This window comes from Fusarium sambucinum, chromosome IV, assembly GCF_050947815.1.
Source record: "Fusarium sambucinum isolate potato_lamoka chromosome IV, whole genome shotgun sequence".
Taxonomy (NCBI): domain Eukaryota; kingdom Fungi; phylum Ascomycota; class Sordariomycetes; order Hypocreales; family Nectriaceae; genus Fusarium; species Fusarium sambucinum.
In genome coordinates, this window is record NC_139291.1 from 5,409,298 (window position 1) to 5,424,039 (window position 14,742).

Sequence of the window (14,742 nt, forward strand, 5' to 3'; positions counted from 1 at the left end):
CAGGGTTTGTCAATCAATCATCAACGGCCGAGGGATATTCCCTGTTCTTTCTGTCTTTCCTTTAGGCGCCATTTCATCTACCCCTTGCACTTGGTGCCCAGTTGAGTTGAGTGCTGATGAGATCTCATCAGCGCTGCAGCTGTCCGTCCTGCACTAGGTAGGCAGGTAAGTAATAATGATGACTGCGTATGCGGATGTGTTCGAATTGCAGTTTTTTTAGTGTTCCATTTTATTTTTTAAACTTGTCTTTCGTTTCTTTTTGTCTATTCCTTTTGGCCACGATATTAATAACAGTAACATCAATTGATCTCAGCATTGACATTACCGCTGACGATTTGCTTTCACATAGCGGGATCGACCTTATCTAGTGCTTGACGAGCCGTGCCGTGTATTCATTTATGCCCGTGCTAGCCATGTAACCAATTTACCCGTATGTACATACATACAATACAACCTTGCTGCTCATCTTTTCTGACAAGATCATGCTTGAGCTAGAAGGAAAAAGAAAAAAGCGTCTATGCAGCAAAGATCAAGAGACAGAGACTCTCTCTCTCCTTCCCTGCACTGCAGCCACTCTACTCTGTACCGGCTGTTGTATGACCTACCTACCTACGGTTACGGGTACTATAGGATACCCATAACTACCCTTCCCTACCATACCCATGCCATGGCTACGACCTTGTCCTCGTCAACATTGGGTGGATGGATGGATGTAATAGATGTACATCGGCTGTGGAGATCACCTTTCGCCTAACAAGACTGCTGTTGGTCGTTCTTCTCTTCCCTGCTGCTGATGAGCTCCCTGACCCTTCACTTCCCACTAAACCTCTTCAAAACTGGTGTGGGCTTCGGGACGTTATTCTCGCCAAAGAGGCTTACGCTCTCCGCCTTTCACAAAGAGTTTCTAGGCGCCGCCATGATCAGAACTCATTATGTACTTATCTCGGCTGGGGTGGACTCTCCGACTCTATTGTACATAGTACATACCTACGAAGTAGGCTAGCGAGGGGGCAGAGCGGAACGGAGCGTGTTAAGAGCTCAAGGTAATATACTGCGATGCGACAGTAGGTACGTATACACTGTACATGATGCTACCACTACAAGATACAGAGGTATCTATCGAGTAGGTAGGTACAGTTCCGTGCAAAAGTCCCGACACAACCCCCAAATTACTACCAAAAACCACTACTTTTAACCTTTAATTAAAAATACTTATAAAATAGCTAGATTTATATAGTATTTTTTCTTAACTTATTATACTACTTAAATCTATTATATATAAGATTTAGAAACTTAAGGCTTATTAATCTCTTATAGTAAATTTTTAAAAATAGAGGGTTAGATTTTTATGCTAGATTTATACTAGATTTATAGCTAAAAGAAATCTAGATTTTAAACCCCTTTATTTTAAGCTAATTAAGCTTTTATAAAATTCTTAGAAAATCTTATATAAAACTTTAATAGTTAAATAATATTATAGAGGTTTTTCTATATTCCTAGCTATTTTATAAGTATTTTTAATTAAATAATAAAAGTAGTGGTTCTTGGTAGAGATTTAGGGGTTGTGTCGGGACTTTTGCACGGCCACTGTACCTTGCGATACGAAGCTGTGCAATACAGAGCATTACCACTTTTGATGTTGTCAAGTTACATCCCTCAACCTTGGCAAACCTCGAGAGATGTGTTTCAAATATCTCACTCACTCACACTCGGTCACTTGCACAGGGAAGAAAAAAACTTCTTTCACTACGGATATGGGTACATGACATGATGGACCAAAACAGGGAAAGCCCTAAACTACCCTGGGAAAAAGGCAATGTGCCCTCTCGTCCCTTTAAGCGCCTTGATGCAAAGACCAAGACCAAAGCGCAACCTGATTCGCAAGTGTGTACCCCTGGCCCTGCATCCCACGCTTCTGCTGGGAAATCCGGCCGCAGATCAAGAGGCCCTCGGTTATGCAGGTCGAACCTATGCATCCCGTTGCTTATTGACATCAGATGGTGGCGTTGAAGCTCTTGCATACCATATCGTCAAGAATATTATACCCGTCAGAATGATTAAAAAGAGCTAGTGCCAAACTATCTATTCATCCAATATATCAACATTTGCCTGTACTCTTAATCTTGTGTCGGAGGCAATGTCATGATGATATCTGTCACAATGCATAGACCTCAAAAATTTCTCTTCCTGTCGTAGTGTGTGTTGCCTGAACCTGGCACGAGTTTCTTCTTGGAAATATCTCCGCTCGGTCAAAACTTCTTTCAGCCGCGCGGATAGTTAAGTGATTACCAATATCATCGTGATAAGACGCAGTAACACGCGATCGAGTCAGACTGCCGCCTTTGTTGGTGAAAAAATGTATGTCCTTTTTCACAAATTGATTGTAATTCTCCTAGAGCCGACCGATAACCAATTACCGAATCTTTCTTCTGCTAGAGTTATGTATATTTTGCGCTAAAATATCAACAACGTTGCGTTGCTTTTTCCGTCATCCCGGTCGCCAACCCGGATACAGAATTTCGTGTGAATTCCGTCCCGTCCGTAGTTACTCCGTCTTCTCTCCATCGTCATCTTAAAATCGTGTCTGTCCCTTGCTCATTGTCGTCTGCCGTTGACCTAATCTTTGCCCCCTGTTCTAAACCCATCAGCCTGTCTGTGAGTAGGCACGCCACTTCTGAACTCCCCCGGAAACTTGCGCCGATCATTATCGTGCCTAGCTGAGCCAGGCCGATACTTGTTACCAGCCAGACGTGCTCGTAGCCGTGCATCCAGTGTCAGCCCTGTCTTTATTATTGACTCTATTGCAATCGACATCCCCCCGGTCCGCGCGGTTTCTCCCTCTACTTTCTTGAGCCACTCGGAGCAAAACCAGAGTCGCATACTAGAGGGTGGTCGACTGTGCCATGGCTTGTGGTAACACCCTGATGCGAAAGCGGCAGTCCAAGCAATCTAGTTCACCAAGCTTCTCGCGTTGCCGTGGGATCGTCCCCTTCAATCTCCGCAAGTTATCCTTTCATCGCTTGACAATTGTTACTGTTAAAAGTTAGCGTTGCCGTGAGCTTAGTACAACCCAACCCCAGCAATCTAGCCCCTAAACACCAGAATGGGGTTGTGAGGAGGGACGCCCATGACCAGCCAGTGAAGCAAGATCCTGAATCGGGTAGATCGCGTTCAAAGAAGACCTTGACCGTCCCCCCTCCCTCACAAACTGTGTTCAGGCTGCTACTAGGGTTGTGAGTTGGTTTCGGGAGTTCCGGTTTAACCTACCAACATCCTCGTCACATAATTCATGGGCCAAGCCAACGCGCTGAGGCTGATGCTTAACAGACTTGCCGTAAACGATGGCTGTCTTGAAAACCTCCGTGATACTTCGATGAATGGCGTTACACTACATATCAAAACAATTAGTGATCCAGACCTCTTCATAAATTTATAAACGTGAAGGGGCGAAAACGTGAAGAAAATGGGTAGGCCTACGAAATCTTCAACGGTGCAGCGCGAGGCTCGAAGCACGACAGGTTGAGAGTAATCCGGCTGCTTGCCCTTGGGCTTTGTGTACACTCGAACAAGGCTGAGCTTGTCCCACATAGCCTCCATCAGCTCGTCAACGTTCCATCCGTGCTCAGAGCTGATGGGAACAGCGTTGGGGATACGGTATAGAAGATCGAGCTCCTCAATACTGATCGAATCAATCTTATTCAGACAGTAGACAACGGGAATGTAGCTATCAAGTCAAAACGTTAGCGAACCGAGTTTCACATCTGACCAAAGATGTAGGTCTGTGTGTCAGTTTTGGCAGTCATACCTTCGACTCTTGGCCTCAAGGATGTCGATCAGGTCGTCGACAGTAGCGTCGCAGCGGATTGTAATATCCGCCGAGTTGATGCGGTATTCGTTCATAACAGCCTTGATTTCGCCATGGTCGATATGGGTCAAGGGCACGGTGTTGGTGATATTGAGGCCACCCTTGTCCTTCTTCTTGAAGGTAATGTTGGGTGGCTCCTTGTTGATGCGGATTCCGAAGCCCTCGAGTTCCGCCTCAATCACCCGCTTATCCGTCAAAGGTTTGTTCACGTCCAACACAATGAAGATCAGATGGCAAGTCTTGGCCACAGCAATAACTTGCCGACCTCGGCCACGACCATCCTTGGCACCTTCAATAATACCAGGAAGGTCAATAATCTGCAAGGGAGCGCCTAGAGAATGTGAGTCAGCCACGAAAATGTTTGGCGCGTGAGGGAACCGTTGGCAAGTGGAATCGGGCATCAAGATCAAGCGCCTTGTATCAAGCAGGCGGCCGCATCTGACCGGTAAAGTGGAGGAGAAGGGGGATATCACAAAAGACTAACCGTTGTAGACCACTTGACCAGGCACAGAGGTAAGGGTGGTGAATTCATATGCGGCAGCCTCCGAATGCTGGCCGGTCAGTCTACTCATGAGCGTACTCTTGCCTACTGAAGGGAAACCGATGAAGCCAATACTGGCAACACCAGTCCTGGCCACATCGAAACCAGCACCGCCGCCACCACCTCCACCGCTGGGAGTTAACAGCTCGCGCTTGAGCTTGGCCAACTTGGCCTTGAGCTGACCCAGATGGTAGGACGTCGCCTTGTTCTTCTGGGTTTTGGCCATCTAATTACACACGTTAGAGCCGGTCCCCGTGGTCGACGAAACAAAAGGAGCCCCCATTATGACTCGTCGGCTATATTCGTCTCCCAAAACGTCGGGTAGAAGGATTCGTTTGAGTTATCACGTACTTCGGCCTCAATATCTTTGATCTGGTGGGGGACTGGGGTTAGCAAACTTGTTACAGGTGCGGTCTGACAGTGGGAGCGACTACGAACCTTGTCCACCGTGGTCGCCATGATTGCGGTTTCCTTTTCAGAAGCGGCTTAGATTCGATATTCGGTCGTTGTCTGGCCTCAGATCTCGGGTTCGTCGCCCAATTCGTGATCAAGGTACTTTTGGTGATAAATTGCAAAGAATGCGTAAATGCGTGAGTGGGAGTCGTCAAATGGTGGGGTAGAATTTTATGTGGCCCATAAAACTTTGACGTCAGCCAAAATATTCTTTCACAGCCAATCAAAATGTGTTTACGAGTCGCCTTCAAGGCACCAAGTAGTCATGATATAATTTCTTGTTTTTCATGTTTCATAATTTGTTATATACAGCCTCTCAAATATATTGAGCTCAGTATCTCTCACCAGCAAGGCTGCTTGCCCATCAGTCAGTCTCTGCTGCTTTTCTACGACATCATGTGTAGTCATGCTTCAGCATAAAACAATCGCCCATCATCTTGCGTAATTTTTCCGAGGTAGCCATCTCATCATCCGCTGACGCTCCAGATAATCGTCCATCCAACTCTACAATCGTGTCCATCGAGTGTTCCACAAGCCTGTATTGTATTCCGATCCAATCATCATGAGTAAACACTGGTAGTTCACGGACTACTATTCCCACTTGTTGATAAAAGCAATAAGCCATTCCGTAGCCCTAGTCTGTATCTGCGCCGCCCATGATCGTTATGCTAACAAAGAAAACTGAAAGCAATAATAAAACAAGGTATGTTCGATCGTCATGTCGAACTCATCCGATTCAGTGCGAGGTTCCATTCGTCTTTCCATTGATGCCGTTGGTCAATATCTCATGGCCTGCTGATGACATTGGCAAGCTCTCAATTGTCGATCCAGGCGTCAAAGCCTTAAAAGTGCCGTTGACACCATGTCCTCCTGACAACATCGATTTTTGACTGATTGGAGAAGAATGGATGCCATTGACGAAAGGTGGGCTGAGGTGGCCGTTGATGAGATGCTCTAGACCTTGTTCCAAACAGAGCCGCGCATAGTCGGGATCATCTGGAAATACTTGCACCAGTCCGCGTCGTGGCACCTTCTTATCGGGGAAAGGAGTGCTACTTGTTTGTGCTAGCTGAGGCATATCCTCGCCCACCAGTGTTCCATTGACATAGTATTTGCAACGAGGAGCGAGTCCATGATAGCGAGCAGCATCTGGATCTTGCTTCCACTTCTGGCACGTACCCCAATGCATACTTTGTGCCTCCGACTCCAGAAGCTCACGGTATTCGACCGCAAGTTGGGTGTTGCGGAGATGTGGGATGTTGGACACGGTATACATTAGGTCAGACAGCTGCGTCGTGTTAGCTTCAAAAATCCTTGGTCCATTCTCACGCTCTGGAGTAATTACCTTGACAAAGAACATGTCCATATTGCGGAACTTCTCCCAAGCCTCTTCTCTTAGTCGTTTCTTAGAATGAAAACACAGCTCAGAGGGATCCTCGTCGCCATAGTATTCTGGCAGCTGGCGGCCAAGATCCCAGACTTTGTCGTCTACAAGGGAGTAGAGACGCCACTCTACGCGCCAGAGGGACATCTTGGCTAATTGGCTAACAGGAGCGCGTTCCCAGGCCGTGTCTGAGAGTTTGTCAGTCATCACTTTAACACATACAGCCATGAAACTTACATCTTGAGAGCTCTAGATCCTTCTCGCCCAGAAGCAGAGCCACATGAGTGTTGAGCACCCATTGCTCGCGACCCTCAGGCGTTCCATTGGCTTCTCGTCGTATTGTATCGTATCGGCATCCTTGTATGCGTTTGAACTTGTCTGCAAGAACTGGGAGCTTGGGGTTTGGACATGTATCAAGCCATCGTAGAAGAGGAGGTAATTTGCCAAGGCGGATGCGTTCCTGCTCTTCACGGAATCGTCGTTGTTCAGCTTCACGCGCAGCACGCTTGCGCTCTTGATCTTCACGATGCGCACGTTCTCGCCGCTCACGCTCTTTCCGCTCCTCTTCCTCACGTTGACGGCGAGCTTCTTCAGCTGCCTCTCGCTCAAGTTGTTCGCGGTGCAGTCTCTCCTCTTCTTCGCGCTGCTTCTGCTCTTCCTCTTCCCTCTTCTTTCTCTCCAGTTCAACTCGTCGCTTCTCTTCCTCTTCCTGTCGCGCCTTTTCCTCAACTTCGCGTCGTTGTTTCTCATCCTCCTCTCGACGTTGGCGCTCTTGCTCGTCTTTGCGCTTGCGCTCAGCCTCGCGGTCTTCCTGTTCCTTCCGCAATCTCTCCTTCTCTGCTGATTCCTCCTTCCGCTTCTTCTCCCCTTCCTCTGCTTTCTTTCGGGCCTCTTCCTCCTCGTGTTGTTTAGCTATTTCAGCTTCAGCCCGTTTGCGTTCCTCTTCTTTCTTCCGTGTCATCTCCTTCTTTCGCAACTCTTCCTTCTTGGCTGTCTCTGCTTCGAGTTGCCGTTGCTTTTCTTGCTCGGCATCCTTGGCTTCTTTGGCTCGAGCTGCTTGCAGTTCCGACTCTGACACAGCCTTGATAGAATCAGCATCTCTCATCTCCACGTCAGTGTCCTCTGACTTGACGTGGATTTGTCTTTCTGCACTGCTGGCACGATCGATATCAGCACGATGGGAGTTGGCGCGCCTTTCGCGTTTATCATCATCGTGCTTCTTGTGTGTCGACTTGGCTGCTGGCTTGGAGGAGTCCTGACTATTGTTGGATTTACGAGGTCTCTCATCGGAGGACAAAGCTTGTTTCTGACGTTTCTCTTTTGTTTCGCCTTCCAGACGTCGACGTTTAGAGGGGAGTTCGCTGTCATCCTTATCGCCATTACTTGGTCGATCAGGTGTGATGCTAGCACGGTGCCTTTTAGTTGATCCGTCGCCAGACACCGACAAACGGTCCCGAGATTCGTCCCTTTTGAGTGCCTTGGTTCGATCATGGTATTTCTCGGACAGTTTCTCAACCCTATTCTTGTCGTGTTTGTCTGCTGGTTCCTCATGTTTGGACTCGTGAGGGCTTGTCGGAGGGTCTTTGAAAGACGAAGCATTCGAAGCCATGCTGGCGCGTCGTTGTCGCTCGCGTTCTCCTCGAAGCTCGCCTTTAGATACAAGTTTCCTCCTGGGTTTGACAGTTTCGCCTTCAGAGGATACACCAGCAGCGTCTGAGTCGGCATGCTTGGCCTTGAGTTGTTTGTGGGAAAGGGTTGGAGACACTTCGCGGTCGGAGACATTGATGGATGGAATACGGTCTTCTTTTCGAGGTCGTCCTGGGCCACGCTTTAAATTCTCATCCCCCTGATTTGTAATAGAGTTGGATCGTCGTTTTTCTCTTGGGCTTGTGAGTTTAGAGGCGGCAGATTTCTTCTTCGGTTCGGGGCTGGAGAGATTTCGTTTATGCTGTCGGCCCTCCTCCTTGTCTTTCGTGTCCGCGCGTCGGGCGCGCTTGGCTTCTCGCTCTTCACGGTCGCCACGTTCTTGATCTCGTTCGCGTCGAGTTGGTGATTTTGTCCTGGCCGAATCCTTGTGGCTTCTCTTGTACTCGTCATAGGAATTCTTCAGCATGTGCTCTTCGTCTTTCCAATTCGGGCCTGCACGCTGTCGGGCGATTTCGTAGTATGTTTCGCCCTTGTACCTCCTAGTAGGATCGAATCCAGCCTGCTCTAATAGTAACTCGACCACTTTAATGTTTTCCTGGCCAATCGCTGCGAGTATCGGCGTCGCAAACTCTGGCTGAGCATTGTAGACAGGTCGCGGGTCGGGATTGGCGCCTCCCAAGCCCAGGAGTAACTGAATAACCAGATCATGTCCACCTCGTGCTGCAGCAACCATAGACTCGGGGTCGTTGAATCCCTCCTTCACTTGCAAGATGCGGGCGACAGTTTCCTCGTCTCCTCTTCCCGCAGCCTGCCGGAGTGTCTTTTCATCGAGGGGCATGTACAAGAGATCATTTCGCGTCTTTGTTGCACGCACGGTTCCCGTTCTCCGGCCTGATCCAGAGTTTGTGGCAGGCGATCGACGTGGGCTATCCGGCGCGTGCGAGTCCCTGGCGTCCTGGTCTTGGTGCGAGTGGTGTTCTTCCGAAGTGCGCCTTCGATCCCCCACTCGCTTCCTCGCTGCCATGAGAGCAGCTTTGATCTCGTCCGCGTTATCCGTGTCCTCACTCACACGGTCGATGGGCTCCTCGCCGTTGACGTTTGCTTTTCGGGGGTTGACGCCGGCTTCTAATAATAGCTTGACAACGCCCAGATGACCGTTATCGACTGCGTCCAGCAGTGGTGTGTCTTTGTCGTAGTTGACACAGTCCAGATTGCATCCAGCATCGATCAAAAGTTTGACGATGTCTTCGCAGCCATTAATAGCTGCAATTTGAAGTGGCGTATTTCCGGCGTAGTCGGCAACATTTAAGTCCTCGGGTCTTTCGGTCAGGCGTGTTTTGGCTCCCTCATATTCGCCTCGTGCGCAAGCACGGGCCAAGAAGGTTTGACCATGAGCATCGAGATGCTTTTTATGAGGGGCCATTCTTGCGGGGGATGCATTTGTATCGGTGGCGGGCGTTGCCAGGCTACGAAGTTTAGAGCTGCGAGGGTGGGGGCTGCCACTGGCAGAAGAATCGTCGGAGTGCCAGTCAGTCGAGTGCAGTGGGGGCGGTAGGCGCCGCTTCTTTTGACCAAAACCGTTGGATGTGTAAGAAGGTAGTTGGGATGAAGCACTTCGTCGGTGTGTTCTAGACTGTGGGGAAATAGATCGGGTTTGCGAATCATGTTGTGTCTTTACCGGGAAAGGCTTGTGCTCTTTTGGCAGGCGAGTCGAATCGATGCTTACACTGGTTGTTCGTTGTCGCCTGATTTTGCGACCCTCGCCCTCGTCATCGGACTCAACTTTGAGGCTTTTCCGCTTGTTAGGCACAGAAGCTTCACTCGATTTCGGCTTTTTGACAAGTAACTTGCGAGGGATCAGAGGGTTGGGTTCAGAATCCGAAGACGAGTGTGTGTCCTCAACAAACCGGCGACGCTGCTGTTGCCGATGATGCGGCGGTGACGCGGGCGCAGAGCTCAAGCCGCTCGAGGCAGCCGCATCTTTACCTCGTGACAGTTTCTCGCGTTCGAGATGAGCAGGCGTGCGCTTATTCTTGACAGGGTCGCCACGGGCATGGATAGATGATGCCTGCTTTTCAAGCTCCAGAGGACGATAACCAGCAGCCTTGATAGAAGACTTGGAATTATCGCCGTCACCGTCACTTTTGTCCTCCTGCCTCACCTTTCGAGCTTTTGACGGGGAGTGGCCATCTTTGCCTGGCAGCACGATGGTTTCTGCATCAGAATCGCGGTCTTCGGAAGCATCTTGATCGACTACAGATGATGAATTCGCGTTCCGACGGGCATCTTTGTCTTTGTCTTTGTCTTTGCCAGTGTGCTCGGAAGGGTTTGAGCTTACTGGCGGCGGTGTCGACTTCGATGTTTCGGGTTTTGATTCAGGCCGCTGATGAGGGGAGTCGCCAGCAGGCCTCGTCTGGTCGGACTGGGCAGCATTCTGCGCATCCATGACATTTACCTGCGAGGACGACTAGCGACTACCACCATTCTGGTGATGACTATCAAAGCTGAGGATGGCTGGCGATAAACTCGCGCGGTTGTTGATGCGTATGCCTTAAACCTAGAAGTGAATTTTGAAATGAATTGAGCTGGATGCAACGGGCGGGCGCGACAATGAGGTAGCGAAAGAACACGGGCGCAGTCAAAAGACACGCACGAAGCAGATGCAGAGAAAAACACCAAAGGCTATGCGCAATGACAGAATTGATTCGAGAAGTCGAAATGAGGAGAAGATGGCGTCGACTATTGTTGTATGTGGATAATGGGAGACGATGAGAATGTTGGGTTTCGGATTGAAGGTAGAGTAGAATTGGAATTGAAAGTGGAGGCTTATTGGCAACGGAGGACCGATACTGGATGGAGACGTAAACCTTGTTTTAGGTAGAGTTACGTTGTGGTATCCGTGGACGTCCGTAGGTATTGAGATACGGTCTAATGTATACGGCCTGTTTGCCCAGAGAGAGAGAGGAGTGAGGGCGACCGCTAAGTAAGACAGATGAGGCGAGGCGAGGCGAGAGCGAGATTGACTGAGAACGAAAGTGGAAGAGAGAAAGAAAGGCAAAGCCTAGGCAATGGAAGCCAGGCCCCGGGCTCCAAGAAAGGGTCTTATTGGCCCCATCATATCGTTCATTCGTACTGTCTTTTAGTCTGTCCGGGTAGAAAGACTAGGGCGAGTAAGATACGGTCACACATAAAGTCTTTGACCGTACTTTTAAGCCAATCAAAGGCGAAAGTCGATAGGCTTCAGTTTGAGCATAAAAGAAAAAGAAGGGGTCGTTTTGGAGCGTGTGACATGAATATTGAGTCTGTGCGTGTATGCAAAGTACTTGATTGCTATCTACAGAGCATAAAGCATAAAAGGCGGGCTTTGACCAGATACTGCTGTATTGTCTGTACATAGGTCCAAGGTCTGTTGTTGACTGCCTGACCTTCCAGTGGAGTTCAATAATGCATGCCCGGCCCGTCCTCTGACTCTCTGACTTTGGGGGTGAAAACCCACTGGAGCCTACTAGGCTGCGTTAGGTACGTATGGAGTGATACCCATTTAGTAGTCTTAACCCCCTGTTGCTAAGGCACTTGAAGATGACACCTTGATCCATCGAAGTTGTCTCTGATTGGATCAAACGTGCCAGTTTTAAAGATAATCAGTTCTTAACACGATAGATAACTCCCATGGACGATGTTGCTAGTATAACAACTTCAAGGAACTGTTTAACTACCAGGTAAGGAGCAAACTCCCCAGGTCAATTAGACTTTGTCTCATACAAGTCCTGGCTTGTTATTACCCCCGTATTTATCTCGTCAGAACCAGGATTTGGTTGTCCAGCCTTCTTCAATCTTGGAGGTAGCCACTAACAATTCAATAACTGCTGATCTTAGCTAAATCACCAACCATTATCAAACTCCAAATGTGTGAAATTAATCACATCACGACTGATCACTGACAAGGTCTACTCTAATACGGATAGTCCCAATTCACATACACACGCATGTGCCCGACAAAAGCAAATTCATGATGGAGACATCACAGTCTGCCTCGTCTAACAGTAACAGGAGCCATATCCTGCTTCCTGAGTCGCTGCAACATGCTCGCATTATCTCTCTACCCCAAACCGCATATTATATACCCAACTTTATCTCCGAAGAAGAAGAGCAAATGATCCTGGATAAAGTGCGTCCTTTGATATCGCAACAACTAGTTCGTCGCTGAAGTCTATCTCTAGATATCCACCGCGCCTAAGCCGAGATGGAAACAACTAACGAGGCGACGTCTTCAAACATGGCCGTCGGACCTTGTCAACAACAAATTACTTGATGCGCCTCTTCCCGCGTGGCTTCAGGATCCTGTCATATCGCGTCTGTTGTCACTTCCAACCAAAGATTCAGAACCAGGCCATGTCTTTTCCGAGAGCCCACACCACATACCAAACCATGTTCTAATCAACGAATATCCACCTGGCATTGGTATCATGCCGCATAAGTTGAGTAAACATCAAGTGATATATTATACTCTTTCATGCTCATCCTACATAGGATGGTGCCGCGTATTGGCCCGTAGTGTGTACAGTGAGCCTTGGTGCCAGCTTGTGCCTGAACCTGCATCGCAGCAAGGACGACGGCGCCCTTGACCCTGTGCCTGCTTGGAGAATTCTTCAGGAGCCTCGTAGCTTGCTCATCACTACTGATCAGCTGTACACCGACTATCTACACGGTATTTCCGATATCGAAGAGGATGTCGACCTTGGTGCGAATACTGTTGCGAATTGGGACCTCCTTCGTTCACCCACTGCATTCGCCAGTGGCAAGAATCTTCGTCAAACCCGCACAAGTTTGACATATCGGGATGTTCTTCAGGTATCCAAAGTCGCAAACAAGCTCGGCTTGTTCATGAAGCGTTAAAGGCCGTTGCTTCAAGCTAGTAGACAGGCGGGATCATGAGCCACCGCCCAGCGACCTTGTTTGCGCCGAATTTCTGCTCATACCATACCTTGGTGCCCTTTGCCGTGGTACCGAGATTCACAGCCACAAACATGACAGCGCCCAAGACACTTCTGTTGAAGATTTGGCCGTGTGGTGCAGCGATCCAGGCAATGGCAAGGTAGACAAGGCATTCTGAAGTATAGTGTGGACAGATTATATACTTGAACCACCCCTCACTTGGGAGGGTATACTTCTTGAGGCTTGCCAAATGTCTGTGACATTGATTTTGCTTGAAGTAAGCCACGAAATACAATGCTAGGGCTGAAGGCAGCCGTCGTGGAACCCGGAGAGGTTGATAGGGAGAATCCCAGGCTGCTGAAATGGCGCCTGCAACTTGTCAGCTTCTGTTGAGGCCAGGTGTGAATATTGAAAACATACTGGAACCCTCAACCCAGACAGCAAGGCTCATTGCAATGTAGTACGAAAGACCAAGTGCCCAATGAATAAGCCACATAGGTGATGACCCTGACTTGAACACAAACAAACTCTCGTAAAGCCTTCTCGAACCCTGCAACGCCATGAGCAACCATGCCACGAAAACTTGCTCCAGGCTCATGGACGGTCCATCAGCTCGATTTTGACACGTCACAATTCTTTTCAGTACATGACCTTTAGTGAGATACTGCCACGCCCAGAAACCCGACAGGGCCACCGAAACAATGTAAAAGTGCAAGAACCATGAATGGGACACTTGCCCGTACTCTGTTAAATTCTTCATAAATGACCTCAGAGGCACGAGAGCTTTCTGTCTGTTTTCTTCTTGCTCCTTTCCGTGTTTCGCATCTTTGGGTCTTCGGGCGCCGTAGTCCATGAGAGCGCTGCGAACATCTTGTGGGAGGGCTTGGATACCAAGGACGATGGCCGTAGAAAGGGCGAAGAAAGTCTGACACCATTGTGCTGGTGTCAAAATCGACATCAGATCGATGGATTGGTGTATCAATTCTTCCATGGTTATCCCTAGCTTCAGTGATCTTGAGATTTTATGTTGTCGATTATGGAAAGGATGGCTGTTAACAATAAGGAAGCATAGGTACCTACCTACCTATGTTTTATCTAATGTCCTATCTAGACTGGCGCGTTCTGCACTGCACAGTGCCAATAACGCATAGCATGAGCAAGGTCTATAATAAATACTGTGGCAAGTCCATCAATATGTTGGTTGAACCAGACAGACACCAATTGAAAGCTGAATATCGAGGTAAATCCAAACGATTGAGAAACGACTTCTAAAGCTGTATACGTATATGATTAGATCTGGTCTGCACTTTTAAACTGTAGTCTTCCATAAGACTTCTTATCATGCTTGAAAGTTGGTCGTTTGAGGAATAGGAACATGACCCATAGATGACTAACATGAACGAGATTAGCTAAAAAATACTTCATCTTCAACTCAAATATATAGTTAAAATCATCCATACAATTGAACTATCAACAGGGTATACACATTATGGGGGTGGTTGTATACAGACATCATACATAATGGATTAGCAGGTTGACGCAAACTACCCTACAGCACCGCCTGAGATATCTCGAATTAACTGTGGACGCACGTATAGAATGTACCTGCTAACTACATCATGTCATGATGAAACAACCAACTATAAGTAATACACTATGGAAAGATCGTGTTGTATCAATAAGAGAAAAAGAAAATAAGGGGAAACGAAAAGTTAGTACCCAGCAGGAGGCAGCATTCACGATTCACGTTGTATGCGGAACATTTAAGTATCAAAACAAAACAGCTTCTCTATAGCGAATGACAGTCTGACTAGTAAAAGACAACTAAGCGAGTGTGTGTAAATATAAAAACACCAACCAATTTGAAAGCACAAACCAGATCCTGCACCCCAAGTGCATGCACCATCCAATCCCTAA

General features: G+C 48.2%; 4 protein-coding genes across 4 annotated transcripts; 1 reads left to right on the plus strand and 3 right to left on the minus strand.

The window, feature by feature from the left end:
• Positions 1 to 3,013: 3,013 nt before the first annotated feature.
• On the minus strand, positions 3,014 to 4,865 carry FSST1_001817 (GTP-binding protein RBG1; the record flags this gene model as incomplete). Its single annotated transcript, XM_083227747.1, has 6 exons — positions 3,014 to 3,033; positions 3,268 to 3,388; positions 3,478 to 3,724; positions 3,806 to 4,196; positions 4,350 to 4,632; positions 4,758 to 4,865. 6 exons carry the CDS (start codon positions 4,863 to 4,865, stop codon positions 3,014 to 3,016), a joined length of 1,170 nt encoding a protein of 389 aa, XP_083091999.1.
• A 730-nt stretch (positions 4,866 to 5,595) lies between these two features.
• Positions 5,596 to 10,336, minus strand: FSST1_001818 (ankyrin repeat domain-containing protein; the record flags this gene model as incomplete). The annotated part of the gene is made up of 3 exons (XM_083227748.1): positions 5,596 to 6,147; positions 6,205 to 6,431; positions 6,481 to 10,336. 3 exons carry the CDS (start codon positions 10,334 to 10,336, stop codon positions 5,596 to 5,598), a joined length of 4,635 nt encoding a protein of 1,544 aa, XP_083092000.1.
• Positions 10,337 to 11,902: 1,566 nt separating this feature from the next.
• Positions 11,903 to 12,786, plus strand: FSST1_001819 (uncharacterized protein; the record flags this gene model as incomplete). Its single annotated transcript, XM_083227749.1, has 3 exons — positions 11,903 to 12,058; positions 12,111 to 12,372; positions 12,455 to 12,786. 3 exons carry the CDS (start codon positions 11,903 to 11,905, stop codon positions 12,784 to 12,786), a joined length of 750 nt encoding a protein of 249 aa, XP_083092001.1.
• A 16-nt stretch (positions 12,787 to 12,802) lies between these two features.
• On the minus strand, positions 12,803 to 13,816 carry FSST1_001820 (putative polyprenol reductase; the record flags this gene model as incomplete). Its single annotated transcript, XM_083227750.1, has 2 exons — positions 12,803 to 13,194; positions 13,246 to 13,816. The coding sequence occupies 2 exons, from the start codon at positions 13,814 to 13,816 to the stop codon at positions 12,803 to 12,805; spliced, it is 963 nt and encodes a 320-aa protein (XP_083092002.1).
• Between the last annotated feature and the right edge of the window lie 926 nt (positions 13,817 to 14,742).